This window comes from Monodon monoceros, unplaced genomic scaffold, assembly GCF_005190385.1.
Source record: "Monodon monoceros isolate NGI ecotype Baffin Bay Population unplaced genomic scaffold, NGI_Narwhal_1 Super_Scaffold_9, whole genome shotgun sequence".
In the NCBI taxonomy this organism is placed as follows: Eukaryota; Metazoa; Chordata; class Mammalia; order Artiodactyla; family Monodontidae; genus Monodon; species Monodon monoceros.
In genome coordinates, this window is record NW_021703786.1 from 19,943,420 (window position 1) to 19,962,858 (window position 19,439).

Genomic DNA, 19,439 nt, shown 5'->3' on the forward strand with positions numbered 1-19,439 from the left:
TGACAAAAACATCTGGAACTGACAAAAACATCTGGAACTGACAAAAAAATCTTCCTAGAGACAAGGCCCTCAGCAGAGTCTGTCCCCACCATAAAATTTTACATCAACTGTACAGAACAAAATTAGCAACGAGTGATCTTTGGCACTAGAATGGGTAACTCCTTAGCTGTTCATACAATATCCAAACTGCACATCACATGACATTAAATTGCTGGTTAACAGTTGAATTTTACATTTAAATTATCTTGAAAAGTTGGAAGTCCTAGCTAAGATTTTTGGTATCAATGTGCTAATCATATCTAACACTTAGTGCCTGAGGTAGAGACTTCTGTAAGAGATTTATCGAAGAGAACACAATAGAGAGTACAGAAAAGAAAACCACTTCCAATCTTGGAATCATACAGCCAAATGTCTTTGCTGGTTCAGCAAGCCAACCCTGAAATGCAGAACTCTTACTTCTTTTATTTCTGTAGAGATTTTGCACGGGAGTAGGGCTTTCTTTTGTTTGGAATCTTGAATTTTGGAATACATGGATTGCTTCTTTCAAAAGTATGATTATTAACATGGAATGTGCATGAACCAAACTCACTTAACATCATTATTAAAAACAACAAAAACAACACAACTGCACATTAGGGACAACAAATAAAATCTTTTAAACTCTCCAGGATATGTGGCCAGAATGAGTGACAAGTATGCAAGTCAACCTAATGACTCTAACCTTTGATGGTAACTGTGGATTACTACAGATTTACGATATATAGGTGAGTTGAAATTTTATTTCCAAACTCTGCACTGTATAGGTGCAGGGGCTTTATTTTCAGGTGGTAAGACTCTTCGTGAAATTACATGATTTTATAAAGATAAAATTAATCTAACAACTGGAACCTTCCAATCAAAATGACCAGCAGCTGCGTATCTCTGACTTCAGGTACTTTTCTTCACAGTTGGGAAAGACCCTTCCTGTATAAAAAGGCATTTGTGAAGTAGGTTCAAGCATAACATACTTGCCTTTTATAAAAAACTGGCTGGCCAAAAATTTATCCTAAACTATAGGTATTATTTTTAGCAGTGTACTGTCTCTTAAATGAGACAGAAAACGTGAAGCCTAGACGTTTATAAGCGTAACGGGCAAAGCATAGGTATGACTAATAGGAATAACATTTAAGTCCATTCTTGGTATAAACTGCTTAGAGCAAGTTAAGTGTTTTAAACAATCACTGATTCCTGTGATAAAGAGCACTGAAGGACTTCTTACTACATCACATAGTTCTTTCACCTATTTTTTTTTTTGAAGCTCCAAGGTCAGACAAATGACCAATAATAATAGTTGGTTTTTTAATACTTTTTACCAGACGCTTTTTCTAACTACTTCATAACACTTCTGAGAGGTAAGTGGCTCCTGGAACTTGGAAAAGTAAAGTGAACTGCCTAGTCTCATACCATGAAGAAATGACAGTTAAGGTACCTAATGATGACGTTTTTCTTTTTAAAGATACAGGTGTCCTTCTAAAAGACAGATATGTGGGAGTCCTAACCTGTGAGAACCATTTTAGTTGGCAAAGTTCCTTTTTATCGAAAGTCTATAGACATCAGTCAAGGAAAATCCCCAGACAAACTGACTTCAATGAAGTTAACACGCTTGTGGTTTTAAATGAACAAATATAGAAACAGGCGACACTAAGGCATAAAGCAAAGAGGAAGCCACAAAATGAACAGTAACATTTCTTTAGGGGAAAATGTTATATAATTCTTCCCTCAAATTTGAACTAAGAAAAAAAGCCTATTTGTTTTACAGATCTCTTCTGAATAATTGTAACAAAGATGAACAAAGGACACACCACATCTGAATAAATCCAACTGTATTTTAAGGAATATAACATGTTGACCATATCCTGATTGTAGTCTGTGAAGGACTAAGCACTCAACTTCTATTTAGAGAAGCAAATGTCATACGACAGAGCATGTCATTTTTTGCGGTACGCGGGCCTCTCACTGTTGTGGCCTCTCCCGTTGCGGAGCACAGGCTCCGGACGCGCAGGCTCAGCGGCCATGGCTCATGGGCCCAGCCGCTCTGTGGCATGTGGGATCTCCCCGGACCGGGTCATGAACCCGTGTCCCCTGCATCGGCAGGTGGACTTTTCAACCACTGCGCCACCAGGGAAGCCCTACAGAGCATGTCTTATACAGCAATTCAAAGGAATGATTTTGATAGGGAAAAAAAAACCCTGCTGACAGGTGTTTTATACAAATACCTGCAAGTTCCAGAACAGTAACTGGAACAGTATTTTATAGACTCAATGTAGACCCAATTAGTGGGTTAACAAGCTAGACACTGATAGGGCCGTTTTCTTAATGTAAGTCCATGACATGTTGTTAGGGGAGAATGGCCTTGGCAAACTCATATGTTCAAAGGCTGAAAGAAATGGACTAAGAAAGTAGTGAGAGTTGGGAAATCTATGTCATAATTAGAACTTTAGTGAGAGAATAAAAATAGACTTTAACACATGTGAAGTGACCCAGAATATCTTTCTATGTACTTGAGGAAGTTGAAGAATTATCCAGACACAAAAGATAACATTCTCATCAGAACAAGCCCAGATGAAACACCAGGGGCCCTATTTGTAGAAACTAAGTGGATGCTTCTGGCGCCGAATGTCTGCCTGGCATTTCTGCTTGACTCCTTCCCTCTCTCTCACTCAGATCCCCAACCCTTCCACTGGCAAAGCCACTCTGTTCTCCTTCAGACTCTGAATAGATGGATGTGAATGTATGTGTATTTTTTCTGTCCTTCAATTAAGAAATATACATGAAGTTCTACTGACGTAAGAATTATTGGTAGCTCTTTATCTTAGCTGGCCTGAAGTATGAAGTATTTAAAATCTTCCCTGTTTTAGAATAATTATTTGAAATTCCTTATTAAACACTTGGTTTCAAGGAAACTGTGCAGGTCTATTAATTATCAAGGATCCATACATGTATAAATCATTTTCTGAAATTTCCCCTTCAGTCTCAAGGGAGTTTACCTTTTGCTTAAGTGTTTAGAGATCCTGAAGAACTTCTCTAGGCTAAAATTTACAGACTAAAAAAAGCAAAATAAAGGTAAATGCATGGTTAGAAGATAAGCTTAAATTTTCAACTGAGTGTCTTTTGCGGGGGGTGGAGGTGGGGGAGAAATGCAATGGAGAACAACAAAGAAAAAAAGAACTGCATACAGGATGCTGTTCTAAGAATAGAGAACTGACATTTAAAAATTAAGTCAAAAAAATAGCACTCTTGGAATTTCAATGTTGGAGGTGGCTTGCAATAACTTTCTGTTAGAAGAGAGTGAGATACCCAGAATGAAAGCTCCCTGGTGAAGCAAACACCGCTTCCTTTAAATCTTTACCAAGCTCTTACTCAGAAGCTCATAAACTGTAAGACAAATGATGTGAACATGACAGGAGAGCAAAGTTCTCCAACATAAGAGAAGGGCGAAAATGGCAATAACATATTACTGCAAATTACGAGTGTTATGTGGACATTAATGCTTGTCATTAACAAATAGATATGCCTACAGCAAATAAATACTGAAATTCTCTTTCGGTCTATTTACAGATAGAATCCCAGGTCTGACTGGTCTTCCAGGCAGAAACCTACACTGGCAGAAATATGTAAATTATAAAAGTCCCATGGTGAATTATAAAAAATAAGGAATTTGAATTTAGGCCTTCTGCCATATGCAGTTTAAGGTAGCTTTGATTAATTTTTAGCCTAGAAGGGAATTTTCGTATTTTTACTGTTACCATATAAAAAAAGTATCCATCACTGGCTTCTTAAGAAACCAGAGAGGCAGGTTTTTGGATACAGATTTAAGGCAAATCAAACAGGTCCACAACTAAACATCTTATCAGGGCTTATTTCCCAGGAGTGCTTTTGTTTTGTGACAGAGGAATCTTAGAACAGTTCTAGCCAGGGTCTCCACACTGCTACTGGATGAGGACAGCTTTGTGCAACAGCCTTTTGAAAGAACTGACATTATATACACACCATCAAAGCATATACTGGCAAGGCTTGATATTTAAAGGACTTCTGCAGTGAATCACTTTATCTTCTTTGAAAACACAAATAGGTTTTCAAAGACTAGATACAAATCTGGACACATGAACGAGATTCAAAGATTTCTCAAGTCAAAGAGAGATCTCAACCTCCCTCTACTATGGACTTTCTTTCCAAGACTGAGAACTGATTCATCCTCCTCCGGCTCCTTACATATCTGAAATCTTCCCTGCAACACGAGAGGCACTTTTATTAGGTATGTAGCATCTACTAAAACTTTAAATCCAGGGTAGAATTTGCTGAACAAAGTAATAACACTAGCCTAATAGGCATTACCTTAAGGATTATTTCCCCTTTAATATAAAAGTATAACTACAGTGGTCCAATATACAAATACAAAGAAAAGTTTTCATACTAAAAAAAAAAAAAAATGTACCATAATACTGTACATACAAAAACTGTTCAACAAGAATGATTTAAATATATCTGTTCTTTTCCAGATCTGGAAGACACAAATGTAAAGTTCTGCAACTGTATTATTGCTGGAACATGTGTCCAGGAACACTGTGTTTCCCGTTCTTTCCCCCTGTCCCAGCCCCCACTTCAGAGTCCCCTGAGCTTGGATCATGAGCCAACAGCATCCCTGAAAATAACCAGAGCCGAATGTTTACTCAGTGGAAGTCGTTATTCTGTGAGCCGCTGCTTATCGTGAACTACGAAAAGCACAAGTTTTAAGCCCAGCCAAGGTTAAATCCAGACGGAGGTCTTCCCATCCCCCGATTTGCTACTAGCACTGCTTTTGTTGGACCCAGCCTTGGACCCCACTTTGGCTTTTTTGTCCCGGGGGCCATGGGGGTTGTTTTGGTGACTGTAGGCCTGGATTGCCAGATCCAGGCGTTCCTGAGCCATTTTGATTTCCCTCTGCAGGGTCTCCAGGTCAGCTGGGAGGTTGTCCTCATGGCTGCCGTACTGTTGTTCCTGGGCGATGTTGGCCTTGTTTTGCTTGTAGGCAATCTTAGCGTTGGACAGTTCGGTGTACTGGATTTGATCTGGTTTGACGGCAATGTTATAGCCAGGGGGAGCAGATGGTGTGTTCCAAGTGAAAGGATAATTATAAGCACCCGGATCTTCCAGTTCCCTCCTTTTACTGTTTAGTGAGTCTCGAATTGTCCCAAACCCTAAATGAAGCATCTCCCAAATGTTAAGCAACAGGCAAAGGCCTGTGACACCATACATTATCAGGAGAAAGATGGTCTTCTCAGTGGGTCTGGAAATAAAGCAGTCTATCTTATGAGGGCAAGGAAGTCTGCTGCACACATAAAATGGGTGGACTTGGAAGCCATACAGGAAGTACTGCCCTATCAGAAAGCCCACCTCAAACACGGTCCTTGCCAGCAGCTGCAGCACATAGATTTTCATGAGCCCGTCCTCCTGAATCCGGTGTCGGCCATCATGCTTAGGTTTAGATTGGTTCTGATCTTTATTTTCTTTTTCACTTTCTAATTCCATTTCTGGATACATCATGGGATCCTCTTCATGGTCCTCTTCTGTTTCTTCCAGAGCCCGGTGCTGTTTCCAACGCATTGCATAGGGTTTGCTCCGAGCAGCCTTCTTGTCTGCTTCACCGTGCTCCATTTTGGCAATCTTATGAATGGCGTAGCCCAGGTACATCACTGAGGGGGTGGCCACCAGGATGATCTGGAACACCCAGAAGCGCACGTGGGAGAGGGGTGCAAAGGCATCATAGCAGACGTTCTCGCAGCCTGGCTGCTCTGTGTTGCACACAAATTTGCTTTGCTCGTCGTAATAGATGGACTCTCCTCCTACAGCTGTAAGGACAATCCGGAAGACGATCAATACAGTGAGCCAGATCTTCCCCACGAACGTGGAGTGGTTGTGGATCTCCTCTAGCAGGCGAGTGAGGAAGCTCCAACTCATGGTGACTGAACTGGTTCACCCTGATAAAAATGAAAAAATACCAAAGGAAAATCAGCAAATATTAAAATCTTAATTTTTTCATTGATGATATCTCTAGGAACTACTTCTCTACATACTTGAAATTTATCTTCAAGGCTCATACTAGAATGACTGTTAGAATAAATAGCACTTCACTCTCTATACTACCATCAGGTAGGACCATTCACCTCAGTCTAAGAGCACTGGTTTGGGCCTACAGGGTCCTAGGAAGTCTGATTAGTTTTCGTGTCTTCCTTAGCTTAAAAGGTAAAATTATAGCTATCATTTGAGATATATATCTCAAAGTATACTGGATTTTTTTTTTTTGCGGTACGCGGGCCTCTCACTGCTGTGGCCTCTCCCGTTGCGGAGCACAGGCTCCGGACGCGCAGGCTCAGCGGCCATGGCTCACGGGCCCAGCCGCTCCGCGGCATGTGGGATCCTCCCGGACCGGGGCACGAACCCGTGTCCCCTGCATCGGCAGGCGGACTCTCAACCACTGCACCACCAGGGAAGCCCTATACTGGATTTTTTACATACAGTATTATTTCATAAGACCTTCGAACTTTGTGGAATATAGATAAGAAAATAGCACAGAAGTATGGCTATTTGGTCACAGTAAGACTGCCACTGAGAACATAATGGGGACACCTGGGCTGGATGGACTCCATTGTGAAGAGGTACCTTATCAGGAAAGTTAAATTTTGGACCTGGTGACAAAGTATTAAAAAAGAATTAAGGAGATAGTACAGCTGCAAGTAACTGGCAAAGATCAAGAACTAAAATAAAAGACAGAAATAAACAAGGAAGACACTCCTGAGCTAGGCTGCATCACAGAGATTCTAGCATTCTGTATTATATTTCTGTATTTTGTTTATGGTAGAAGTTAAAAAATGCCTGTAGATTGAATTGTGAGGACATTAAAAATCCAATCAATAGACAAATCCACTTAAAACAGCATTTTGAAGGATAGTTTTATTCTGAGATTCTTAGATCTATGTCCAGAATCCAGGTAAAAACCATCAAATGAGATAATGTGTGTAAAATCCCTAATACAGCGCCTGCCACACAGCACACCTAGCGTTCCTCTCCTATCTTCCCTCTCTTGGTTTACTTCTGCAGATAATAGGTGATTATCAGCATCACCAAAGAAATTTAAATATACTTTTTACCTGTTATCCAGAATTTCTGTTATCCAAAATTTTCTAAGAGAAATGATGTTTTGCTTACAAGTTTTCCAGATTCCCTCTGGAAGGGAAAAAGAAAAGAGAAGGTCATAAGTTTCCTCCCACAGAAAACAATAAATCACTAGAATGCCATTTTCAGGGAGAAACAGTTTTCTATGTACCATAGGAATCAATCAGCATGAGATGGAAACAGGCTTGAGTTTGAATATCACTGTTCTCTCTTCCTATACGTGGTAGGAGAAACTACCTAACAGTGACTCGAAGAGTCTTACGTCACTGTAGTCTAAGAAAATATGACAGGAAGATGAGTCATTGGTGAAAATCTGAAGCAGATGAACTCTGGCACCTATAGGAAAAAGCCAAAGTAGAAAATTTCACCAAATTTAAACTGGGTCACTAAAGGCCTTGCAAAAATCTTCACCCTGTGTGCTCTATTCCTGTTCTATTCTCTGGAGCAGCCAATACCTCTCTCAATGGGATCTGAGCAGCCAACTAGGAGCGAGCTGTTTAGTTAAAACACCCAACAGCTGGCTCTCAGTCATTGGGACACCCACATCCACAGAAGGTGACTTACAGACTCAACTGCTCACAGAAGGAAAACACCTGCATCTGTATTGTGATTAAAAACTATATATATAGGACAAATTACTGCTCATTATCAAGTTCTGCAAACTATGAAATAGCTATGGCCAAGAATCATCCACACTTACTATCATTTAATTTAATAAATGAATGTAAAACAATCCCTGAGTGTTCCAAGTTATTATGTGTTCAAAATAACTTAATAAAAAAGATACATCGAAAAAACTCAGAACAGTTCCCAAAAGGTCAATGAAGAAGAAGAAGAAAAGCTCAGGCATCTGCATAACATGCAAGTACGAAGATTCACATACAGAATCCAACCACACAAAGATCTCACCGTAGGACTTCAAGTACAACTCTTTATTTCCAGCCCTGACGTCCAACTGAGCTCACCACTTCTCTCACTGCATACACAAGTTATAAAACCACACCACAAGAAGTAAATAATATGCAGTCTTTAAATGGTGATGTAAGCCATATTTCCAACACAGAACTCAATAATGATTCACGTCCACAAGTCCAGATTCACATTTTCCCCAAACGCCATATAGAGCTAAAGCATTTCCCTTAAAGCCTGAAATTCTATTTGTTCCAATAAGCCAAAATCATGAAAGTGCAATTGTTAATTAATTAGGAAGCTCATCCTCTACACTGCCATCCATACCGAAAACAAATGGGTACCTTTTTAATAATTATTGCTATGAAATAATTTCTCAACAGTTCAGGGGGAAATTAGTGACAAACCCTTCAAAGCTTATAAGTTATAAAGCAGCCACTTAAACACACCCAGAAATACACACTGCATACTGGTTAAGCTGTAGGCCTAGACAATGATGAACCCTTAGAGCCTGGTTTTCCGTGGGTACTCATAAGTGCCATAGCACCCTATACCTGAACCTTGAGTATAAATGATGTGTAAAGTAATGTAGCTTCAGCATCTCATAAAATGGGTGACGGGTGATTTTCTTTCTGAAATAACCATGGGCTTCCTAATCAAATGGCAGCATCACCACTGTGGGTCTACTGAGCTGTCAGCAGGTTTTTCTTTGATACTCTTCCCTTTCCAAATCCCTTTCTTCTCCTTGTAAGCATTAAGAGAAAGGCTTAAGTATCAGAGTAGACTCCTCCAATTTGGGGGGTGGGGTGGAAAGGGGAAGAGGGAGGGAGGGTGTGAGAGAGGAGAAAAAACTGAATGAGTAGAATGGTGGGTTCTGGAATTGACATTTCTAAGCAAAAACGTGTCACTGCCAAGTGTGGTCTTGCTTTGTTCTTGCTCCACTAAAATTCCCTTTTCTCAGAAACATTTTTTCGCTCTCCTACCAGAAGCCTAAGATTCAGAACACAGTCTTCTCTGACTTCCTTGTTTCAGCAAACAGACTTGGTTATAGAGTAGGGAGAGCATGCAATTAACCTGTGAACAGCTCTCGTGAAAAAATAAAAATCATTTCCATACTCTATGAATGGAAAATATGGGAGCAAGTGATGAGTGGTGCTGAGAGGTAGGGGGATGCCAAACACCTAAATATTTTTTGCCAATCAGGAAAGCCAACTGATTTAGTATTTTGACACTTAATGTCTTCTTCAATATATCCTTTATACTTTGGTTGAATTTATCTATAGACAAATTCTAGGAAGTGCTATTATCAGGACACAAGAAATGTAAGTCTGCGTGGTTTTTGCTCTGTACTGTCATTTGACTTTCTAAAAAGGTCTTAGCAGTTTACAATGCCTGGCAATGAATGAGTACAATTTTACCTCAACCTCATCAGCACTGTCTGTTATGCTACTTTGCTAGGTGTAAAATGGTATTTCAAAATTATGTCAATTTGTATGTTTTTAATACAGCTGGATACCCTTCCCCTATATTCCTCCTTCTTTGTGAACTATTTCTACCCTTTTGCCCATTTATCTGCAGAATGTATTCTTAATACAGTACAGACATCAATCATTTGACATTTAATAGGATTCTCAATTCTCTCTCCACCCCCCAACACATACTGAAGAAAATCCTGTTTGCTTTTATAACATTTACTGGACAGAAATCAAATGTGCTATTTTTAGTCTGTTTTCCAAATAACTTTCAAATCTACCTTGTCTTACACTAGAAAATAGAATTTTAAAAATTACTTGGTATCAACACGGTAATAAATTAAGTAATCCCCTCCCAAATTATTTATATTTGAAGAGCTTTCTATTAGCTACATCCTAACAGGATCAAGTCAAAGTTTACTGCATGTCTAAAACTCAGGATCTTTGAAGATTAAATATAAAAGCTCATTATTTGGATTATCTCTGGAGGTGGATTATATGATTAGATCTATTTTAAAGATGAAGAAATGAGGTCCAGAAAGTTTATAAAATTTGCCCGAGATCATCCAGGTATTAAGAGGTGAAACTAGAATCTGAAGTCAGCCAGTCTTGTTCCAGTCTCAGCTTTTAACTACTAGTAAAGAATTACATTCCAGATGAGGTGGAACTATGTACAGGCCCCATGTGAATACAGAGGAGGGCGCCTCACCCCAATCTTTGGAATCGGAATTAAACTAAATAATAAACTCACAAAGATGAAAGGTGGGGTGTTAGTTCTGCTGCCAAAAGAAATTGGAAAAAAAAAAATCAAAGGGGGAAATTTCAGGGTTTAAGATCTTACACACAGAATGAATTGAAAGTTAAAACAAAACAAAACCCCCCAAAACAAACAACAACAAAACATAAAACCCAAAAAGAACTCCAAGGTTGTTTCTTGGCAGTTGGAAGGGAAGAACAAACTAGAAAAATGGTATCTTCAACAAAAATGTTTTTTTTTTCACTAAGAAGGATAACTTCTTTGGGCATTGAGAAAAGTGACACAGAAGGTGGTAAATTTAGTTCAGGGGTGAAAATGCTTGTAAAAGGGTAGATACAAAGATGGTATACATATGAAGTGCTCAGAACTGTGCCTGGTCTCAAGGCAAGCACCATTATTACCATCACTACCAGTGTTGCTGCAACTTTTTGTCTTACCACCTCAACTGTACTGGGAGCCCCTAGATGTTAGACACATCTTTTATCTCTGCTTCCCTAGCATCTAGCCCGATGATTGGCCATTTTTTAAAAAAATTAATTACCTTATTTATTTATTTTTGGCTGTGTTGGGTCTTCATTGCTGCACGCAGGCTTTCTCTAGTTGCCGTGAGCCGGGGCTACTCTTCATTGTGGTGCGCGGGCTTCTCATTGCGGTGGCTTCTCTAGTTGCGGAGCACAGGCTCTAGGCGCACGGGCTTCAGTAGTTGTGGCACGTGGGCTCAGTAGTTGTGGTTCACGGGCTTAGTTGCTCCGCGGCATGTGGGATCTTCTCGGACCAGGGCTTGAAACCGAGTCCCCTGCATTGGCAGGGGGATTCTTAACCACTGTGCCACCAGAGAAGTCCCTGATTGGCCATTTTAAGTGCTAAATAAACATTTGACAAACAAACGAATAAATGCATTCCTATCGGATTTGCGTTACATTTTTCACTGCAATCTCTTCTCTCTCTCTCTATTTTTTTCCTCCTAGATTCCCACTGCATCAGCCTGTCCAAAAATGGAATAAGCAGCCTCATGAAGCAGTGAACCCTGGTATAAATGCAGCAGGGAGGGTAAAGGGATATAAAGGGAGGTGTCTGTACTTCACTGAAATCTATAAAATGTGACACCAATGATGGCAATACATTATGTATGTACAGTGTAATACCTAAAACAACCACTAAAAAACCACACAGAGAGACTTCCCTGGTGGTGCAGTGGTTAAGAATCTGCCTGTCAATGCAGGGGATATGGGTTCTAGCCCTGATTGGGGAAGACCCCACATGCCACAGAGCAACTAAGCCCATGCACCACGACTACTGAGCCTGTGCTCTAGAGCCCACGAGCCACAACTACTGAAGCCCACGTGCCTAGAGCCCGTGCAGTGCAACAAGAGAAGCCACCGCACCACAACGAAGAGTAGCCCCTGCTCGCCACAACTACAGAAAGCCCGCGCGCAGCAACGAAGACCCAATGCAGCCAAAAATAAATAAATAAATTTAAAAAAAGAAAAGAAAAGAATAACCATACCTAGTGTTGGTGAGGATGCGGAGAAACTGGTACTCTCATACAAGTAGGAATGTAAAATAGCATAATCACTTTGGAAAATGGTCTGGCAGTTTCTTAGAAGTTAAACATATACCAACTATACGATCCAGCCATTCTGCTCCTAGGCAAGAAGTAAAACCGTCTGTCTATAAAATGACTTGCACATAAATGTTCACAACAATTTTATCTGTAATAGCCAAAACCTGGAAACAACACAAACGCCCATCAGCAGGTTGATGAGTAAACAAATTGTGGTGCACTCATACAGTGGTATAATACTCAGGAACAAAACGCACAGCATGGATGAATCTCCAAACAATCAGACCAAATGAAAGAAGTCAGGCAAAAAAAAAGGCACACACTGTATGATTCCATTTATATAAAATTCCAGAAAATGCAAACGAATCTATAATGACATAAAGCACGTCAGTGGTTGCCTATGGATGAGTTGGCGGCGGGAGGCAATGAGGGACTGGCCAGCCTGATATCAAACTCTCATGGCTATTATTTTTCAGTTTCTACTTCTGTCTTACTTTTCCTTTTCCAAACTTCTAAATACATATCCTGATTCTTGTCCTATCTCATTAGCCTCCTTTTCAGTGCTCTTTGCTGGTTCTTCCACCAGAATCCAAGCTGGAAATGATGTCCCACTTTGCTCCAACATCTCCCTGAAACTTCAGACTTGAAATTCATCTGCTACTCAACATCTTCAAGTCTTGGATGTCTAATAGGCACCTGAAATTTAACATAACCCAAACCAATCCTCCCATCCTCCAAAGAGCTACTCTTACTCTGTCTGCAGTTTTCCCAAACTCAGTAAGTAGTTTCGCCATTCATGCAGTTTTTTAGGCCAAAACCTTCAAGGCAACCTCACTCCTTTTTCTCACTCCATAGGCAAACTATACCAGCAAATCCTGTCAGTTCTATCTTCAAAATATACCCACAATCCAACCACTTCTTTCCACCTCCACTGCCATCAACTCTGATCCAAGCCCCCTTCAACTCTAACCAAGATTATTGTAAAAACAAGAGTCTTCTAATTGGTCCCCTAGCTTATGCTCTTATGCCTCTCAAATCTCTTCTCCAAAAAGCAACCAGAGTAAAGCTTTTAGAAAGTAAGTCAGATCATGTCCCTCTTCTGCTCCAAAACTCTCTCAGAACAAAACCCAAAGTCTTTACTATAGTCTACAAGGTCCTTTATCATACAGCTACGAGCACACTTCCGGTCTCATCACCTTCCATTCTCCCTCTTGCTCATTACGATTTAGGGATATCTACATCCTCACTATTCCTCTCTGATCATACCAATCATGCCATACTTTTGCCTCAAGATTTCTGTACTTGCTATTTTCACCGCTTTGAACTTTTTTATTTCATAGATATTAGCAGAACACTCTCTCATTTCATTCAAGTCTGCTCAAAAGTCATCTCCTTAACTTTCCTCAGACCACTTTCCTAAAATAACATCTGTCATTCTCTAGCCCCTTTAATTTTCTTTATAGCACTTAACCCTCACATAATTTTTATTTTACAATTTTATTGTTTATAGAATATAAGCTCCCTGAAGGCAGGATTTTGTTTTTGTTTTTTTTTTTTGCGGTACGCGGGCCTCTCACTGTTGTGGCTTCTCCCGTTGCGGAGCACAGGCTCCGGAAGCGCAGGCTCAGCGGCCATGGCTCACGGGCCCAGCCGCTCCGCGGCATGTGGGATCCTCCCGGACCGGGGCACGAACCCGTGTCCCCTGCATCGGCAGGCGGACTCTCAACCACTGCGCCACCAGGGAAGCCCAGGATTTTGTTCTTTTATCCCCAATATCTAAAACCCCACGGCCTGACAAATGGTAGTAGGTTCTCAATAAATATCTGTTCAATAAATTAATTCAAACATTTAGAAAAATGCTCCTGATGTATTAACGGAAAAATATAGGATACGGAACAGAATTATCCCAATTTTGGAAAATGAATAAAATTTATGCATTAAAAAATCCTAGAAGAAAAACAAAAATGTAAAAAAAAACCCACCAAAACCTGAAAGGTTATAAACAATACCCACTACTTTCTCCCTGCTTCAGCCTGTTTCCTGCATCTCTACTAGAATTCTCTCTCTAAAATGGATCTGTGTTACTCCTTTGCTGAAAAACCACTAATGGAGGTGGCTCCTCAAACCAGTGGGGCAAAGACGGACTTTTTAAAGTATTAGAATAAAACATAGTTGATATCTGTTATAACTCTGGATATGAGAAGAAAAGATGAATCCGAGTACAAAAACTAAAAAGTGTCTCCGTGGTTAAAAGAAAAAACAACCTAAGCAATACTGAAAAACAATGGGAACTTGCCTGGTGGCGCAGTGGTTAAGAATCCGCCTGCCAACGCAGGGGACACAGGTTCAATCCCTGGTCCAGGAAGATCCCACATGCCACAGAGCAACTAAGCCCGTGAGCCAGAACTACTGAGCTCGCAAGCCACAACTACTGAAGCCTGTGTGCCTACAGACTGTGCTCCGCAACGAAGAGTAGCCCCCGCTCGCTGCAACTAGAGACAGCTCATCATGCACAGCAATGAAGACCCAACGCAGCAAAAAATAAATAAAAATTAAAAGAAAAACAATGAACTGGGGAAAAAGGTTTCAGTAACTCTTTTTATAAGCAAAGAGCTAATTTCTAATATATAAAGAGTTCAAAACATACATTCTACAGAAAGAAAAACACAAATTCCCCTTTAAAAATGCACAACGTGGATGAACCTTGAAAACATAATGCTAAGTTAAAGAAGTCAGACACAAAAGCCACCTATTGTATGATTCCATTTATATGAAATGTCCAGAATAGGCAAATCAGTAGAGACAGATTAGTGGTTGTCAGGGGCTATGGGAAATGGACTGTGACTGTTAATGGATACTGGGTATCTTTTGGGGATAATGAAAATGTTTGGAATTAGTCAGTGGTGGTGGTTACACAACCTTGTGAGTATACTAAAACCACTGAACTGTACACTTTAAAAGGACAAATTTTAGCACATGTAAATTATATCTCAATAATAAACTACTCTAAGATACAATTCTTCTCCTATGACACTGGCAAAAATCCAAAAGTTGGAGAGGCTATGGAAAAACAGACATTCTCACATATCACTGATGGGAGTGGTACAACCTCTGGTAGCAATTTGATAATATCTAACAAAATCACAAATGCATCTATATCCTTTGACCCAGTAATCTCACTTTTGGGAATGATCAAACTATAACACTGTTTTTATATAACTCAAATGTCCACTGTCAAGGCAACGGTTAAATGCACTATGGTCTATTTACACAACAGAATACCACGTGGCTGTAAAAAATAATGAGGAATGCTCTCCTTGTATAGAAAGATATTCAAGGGCTTCCCTAGTGGCGCAGTGGTTAAGAATCCCCCTGCCAATGCAGAGGACACGGGTTCGAGCCCTGGTCCAGGAAGATGCCACAGAGCAACTAAGCCCATGTGCCACAACTACTGAAACCCGTGCACCTAGAGCCCGTGCTCCGCAACCAGAGAAGCCACTGCAATGAGAAGCCCACGCACCTCAACAAAGAGTAGCCCCCTCTTGCCACAACTAGAGAAAGCCCGCGCACAGCAACGAAGACCCAACGCAGCCAAAAATTAATTTAAAAGATATTCAAAACATTTAATTAGTGAAAACAGCAAGGAAGTGTATATATGTATATGCCTTTTATATAAGGAGAAAAAATATCAATCTGTGTTTTTGCTTATATTTCTACAAAGAAACACAAGGATACATTTTTTTAAAAAACGAATAAAAGTGGGGAGGAGACTAAGGAGGATGGGGTAGGATCAAGACTTTGATTATTAATCTACTTAATTAACTTATTTGGCTGTGCCAGGTCTTAGTTGTGGCACTCGGGATCTAGTTCCCTGACCAGGCACCGAACATGGGCCCCCTGCACTGGGAGCACAAGACTTAACCAATGGACCATCAGGGAAGTCCCTGATTATATTAATATCTTTTTACATTGTCTTATTTTTTTTAACCAAATGAATAAGTTGCCTTTTTAAAGAAAACACCGCTAAAAGCATTCCATGCCCTACAGAATAAAGTCTGCTTGAGATTTTAAAGAAATCCTTTTGCAAACTTTTTAAAGTTAAAAAAAACTTACATATTTTTCAGAAATTAAATGTTTTATAAAAAGATCATCTTTGTAATGAATTCCTTGGAGGTCCAGTGGTTAGGACTCAGCGCTTTCACTGCCAAGGGTGCAGGTTCAGTCCCCAGTCGGGGAACTAAGATCCTGCAAGCTGCGCTGCACAGCCAAATTAAAAAGAGTTCATCTTAATTTCTGTTCAACCCCAAATTTAAATACCACCTGTACATTTTTCATCAGCTTACACTATACATTTTCACATATGCATTTGTTGTTTCCCTCCATTAAACCCACTTCCCTTGGACATCCTCAGTTTACTCCCTCACTTCAATTTATGCTTCCCTTCAGATGTCACCTCCCGTGGTGAGGACTTCCCTGACCACTTTCCTACGATGATAACATTCTTCCATCACTCTCTACACCCTTACCCTGCCTTTTTCCTTCAGAGCACTCAACACTACCTAAAACACTTTTTATTTGTTAATTTGTTCATTATCTGTCACCCCAATAGATAAACAAGGACTTTGTTCTTGTATCCCTGGCACTTAGAACAACTATTAACTGAGTGATTTAATAAATTTGAATCTCTGCTCATTGATTTTCCTCTGCTTTATATGGTCTTTCCACAATTTCCTACTTGGAAAAATTTTTATCCTTTAGGTTCTAGCTCAAAGGTCACTTCAAGTTTTCTTGACCTCCTCACTTAATCTCCTCAGAAAGTCCATAATAATTTTTCATTCCACAAATATCAGGACTTAATCTATTAAACTGAGGTTAGTAGTATCCGTTTCTTCTGCTGGAATATGAGTTCCTTGAGGGGAAAGTCCATGTTTTTTAAAATTCTCTGAGCCCTCAGGGTACAAAAATAACTCAATAAATGTGTGCTATATTTAACAGAAGATCTAAATGAATTTATAGGAGATAGAAAATATAAAATATGTTCACTAATACAATCATTTCAGGGCGGAATACAAGGAATGGTATAGAAGTACAAAATGTGAAAATACTCAGAGAAGGAAAAGAGACAATTCCTACAAACTAAGAAGTATAAGCTGTCAATTATACCTCAATGAAGCCAGAAAAAAAAATAGTATAAGCTTACTGGAGAAGACAAGTGGGTCTCTGAAGAATGGGTATGGTTTCACCAGGCAGAGCTGGGGTGGGAAGTAGAGGCAAGGCAGATGGAGAAAGTGGTGTGAGTGAAAAGTTGCACAAGAAGGCTCTTAGGCTGGAACATGATGGAGGATGTTTGGGAAGTAGTTGTAGAGAAGGCTGAACAGGGAAGTCAAAGACCAGTTTGCAGAGGGCCTTAGCACACCATGGAACCTGAAATTAAAGCATGTAAGTAATGATGAATAAATGTTCCTCAGATGTGGTCCACAGACCACCTTCATCAGAATTATCCAGAGTACACGTCTAAAATGCTGATTCCTAGGTCATACTTACCCAATTCCCACTCTCAGGCCTACTGAATCAGAATTTAACATATCTTCCATGGTTAGACATTTAAGTTGTTTACAATGATTTATTACAATACTTATAACTTTGTACACATCCCCAGTTATAGATTTAGGATAAATTTTTCTAAAAGAATTGCTGGGTCAATAGTTGTACAAACTGTGAAAAAACTATGTGTGTTATTAAGAAAAGATCAGCTTCTTTATGCACTATCTCTCCAAAAATTCTAAGGCTTTTAATATGTATTACCAAATCACCCCTGCAAAAAGCCGGTACCTATTTATATTTCCACTACTGAGAGTATGAGAATACTGGTTTCCTCACTCCCTCACCAATGATTTTAATGCATTTTTCAAGAAACAAGGCTTGGGTCAATCTGTGTTTAAACTACAAGAAGTTTTAGATGATCATTAATCATTAGGGAAATGCAAATGAGACAAATAATGCACAGTGAGATACCATTTCATACTCAAAAGGATGACTACTATTAAAAGAAAAGAAACAAGTGCTAAAAAAGTTATGGAGAAACTGGAATCATTGTTGTGCATTGCTGGTGGGAATGTAAAATGATGCAGCTGCTGTAGAAAATGGTATGCTTATGATTTTCTCAAAATATTAACTATAGGGCTTCCCTGGTGGTGCAGTGGTTGAGAGTCCGCCTGCCAATGCAGGGGGCATGGGTTCGTGCCCCGGTCCGGGAAGATCCCACATGCCGTGGAGTGGCTGGGCCCCTGAGCCATGGCCGCTGGGCCTGCGTGTCCAAAGCCTGTGCTCTGCAACGGGAGAGGCCACAACAGAGGCCCGCGTACCGCAAAAGAAAAAATATATATACATTAACTACAGAATTATCGTATGATCCAGCAATTCTACTTCAGGATGTATACCTAAAAGAAATGAAAGCAGGGACACAAACAGATATTTGTACATCCATGTTCAGAGCACATTATTTACAATAGCCAAAAGGTGGAAGCAACCCAAGTGTCCACTGACAGATAAATAAACAAAATATGGTATATATCCACAATGTTATTCAGCCTTAAAAGGAACGAAATTCTGACACATTCTACAATGCTGATGAACTTTGGAGACAGTATGCTAAGTGAAAGAAGTCAGTCACAAAAGAACAAATATTACGTTTCCACTTATATGAGGGCCCACTTATATGAGGGCTATAGAATAAAATTCATAGAGAGAGAAAGAAGAATGGTGATTGCCAGGGGCTGGGAGGAATGGGGAGTTAGCATTTAATGAGTAAAGAGTTTCAGTTGGGAAGATAAAGTTCTGGAGATAGATGGTGATGATGTTTGCACAACAATGTAAATGTACTTAATGCCACAGACCTATACACTTAAAAAATGGCTAAAATGGTAAATTCATTCATGCAATTAGTATTCACCTACCATCAAGAAGCTTGCAATACAGTAGTTTATAGGAAATTACAAACACTTAAAAAAAAACCTACAGTTGTATTCAAGAAGTATTTAATGTTATATATGCTATGCAACAGAAGATGAGGAAATAACTGGAATCATCTGTTAAAGTTTAAACATATTTTATAGCATAGTGACTCTACAGGGAAATGCTTCATTTTCCAGTTTATCTGATTCATTTTTTCCATTACAATCTCTTTACTATAATGTTGGCCACAAAAACACCGTTAATCCAAAAATATCTTTCATATATATATCTTTGGAAAAGTTTCTCATAGACTCATGTTTAAAAAAAAAGCTCCCAAGGGTTTCAGATCAACAACTAAAAAAGTGTGTAACTTGTCCCTTGTCAATTTTTTAAAAAAATAAATTTATTTATTTTTGGCTGTGTTGGGTCTTCGTTTCTGTGCGAGGGCTTTCTCTAGTTGTAGCAAGCGGGGGCCACTCTTCATCGCGGTGCGTGGGCCTCTCACTATCGCAGCCTCTCTTGCTGTGGAGCACAGGCTCCAGACGCGCAGGCTCAGTAGTTGTGGCTCATGGGCCCAGTTGCTCCGCGGCAT

General features: G+C 39.8%; 1 protein-coding gene across 1 annotated transcript in view; it reads right to left on the reverse strand.

Annotated features, from left to right (window-relative positions):
- Nucleotides 1–4,375: 4,375 nt before the first annotated feature.
- GJC1 (gap junction protein gamma 1) overlaps nucleotides 4,376–19,439 on the reverse strand; it is a 31,200-nt gene continuing 16,136 nt past the window's right edge. The window contains exons 2-3 of the mRNA XM_029212755.1: nucleotides 7,167–7,242; nucleotides 4,376–5,996 (exon numbers count right to left, since the gene is read on the reverse strand). Coding sequence (XP_029068588.1) covers nucleotides 4,786–5,976 — 1,191 coding nt within the window. The 5' untranslated portion in view covers nucleotides 5,977–5,996; nucleotides 7,167–7,242 and the 3' untranslated portion in view covers nucleotides 4,376–4,785. The remainder of the gene's footprint in view (nucleotides 5,997–7,166; nucleotides 7,243–19,439) is intronic.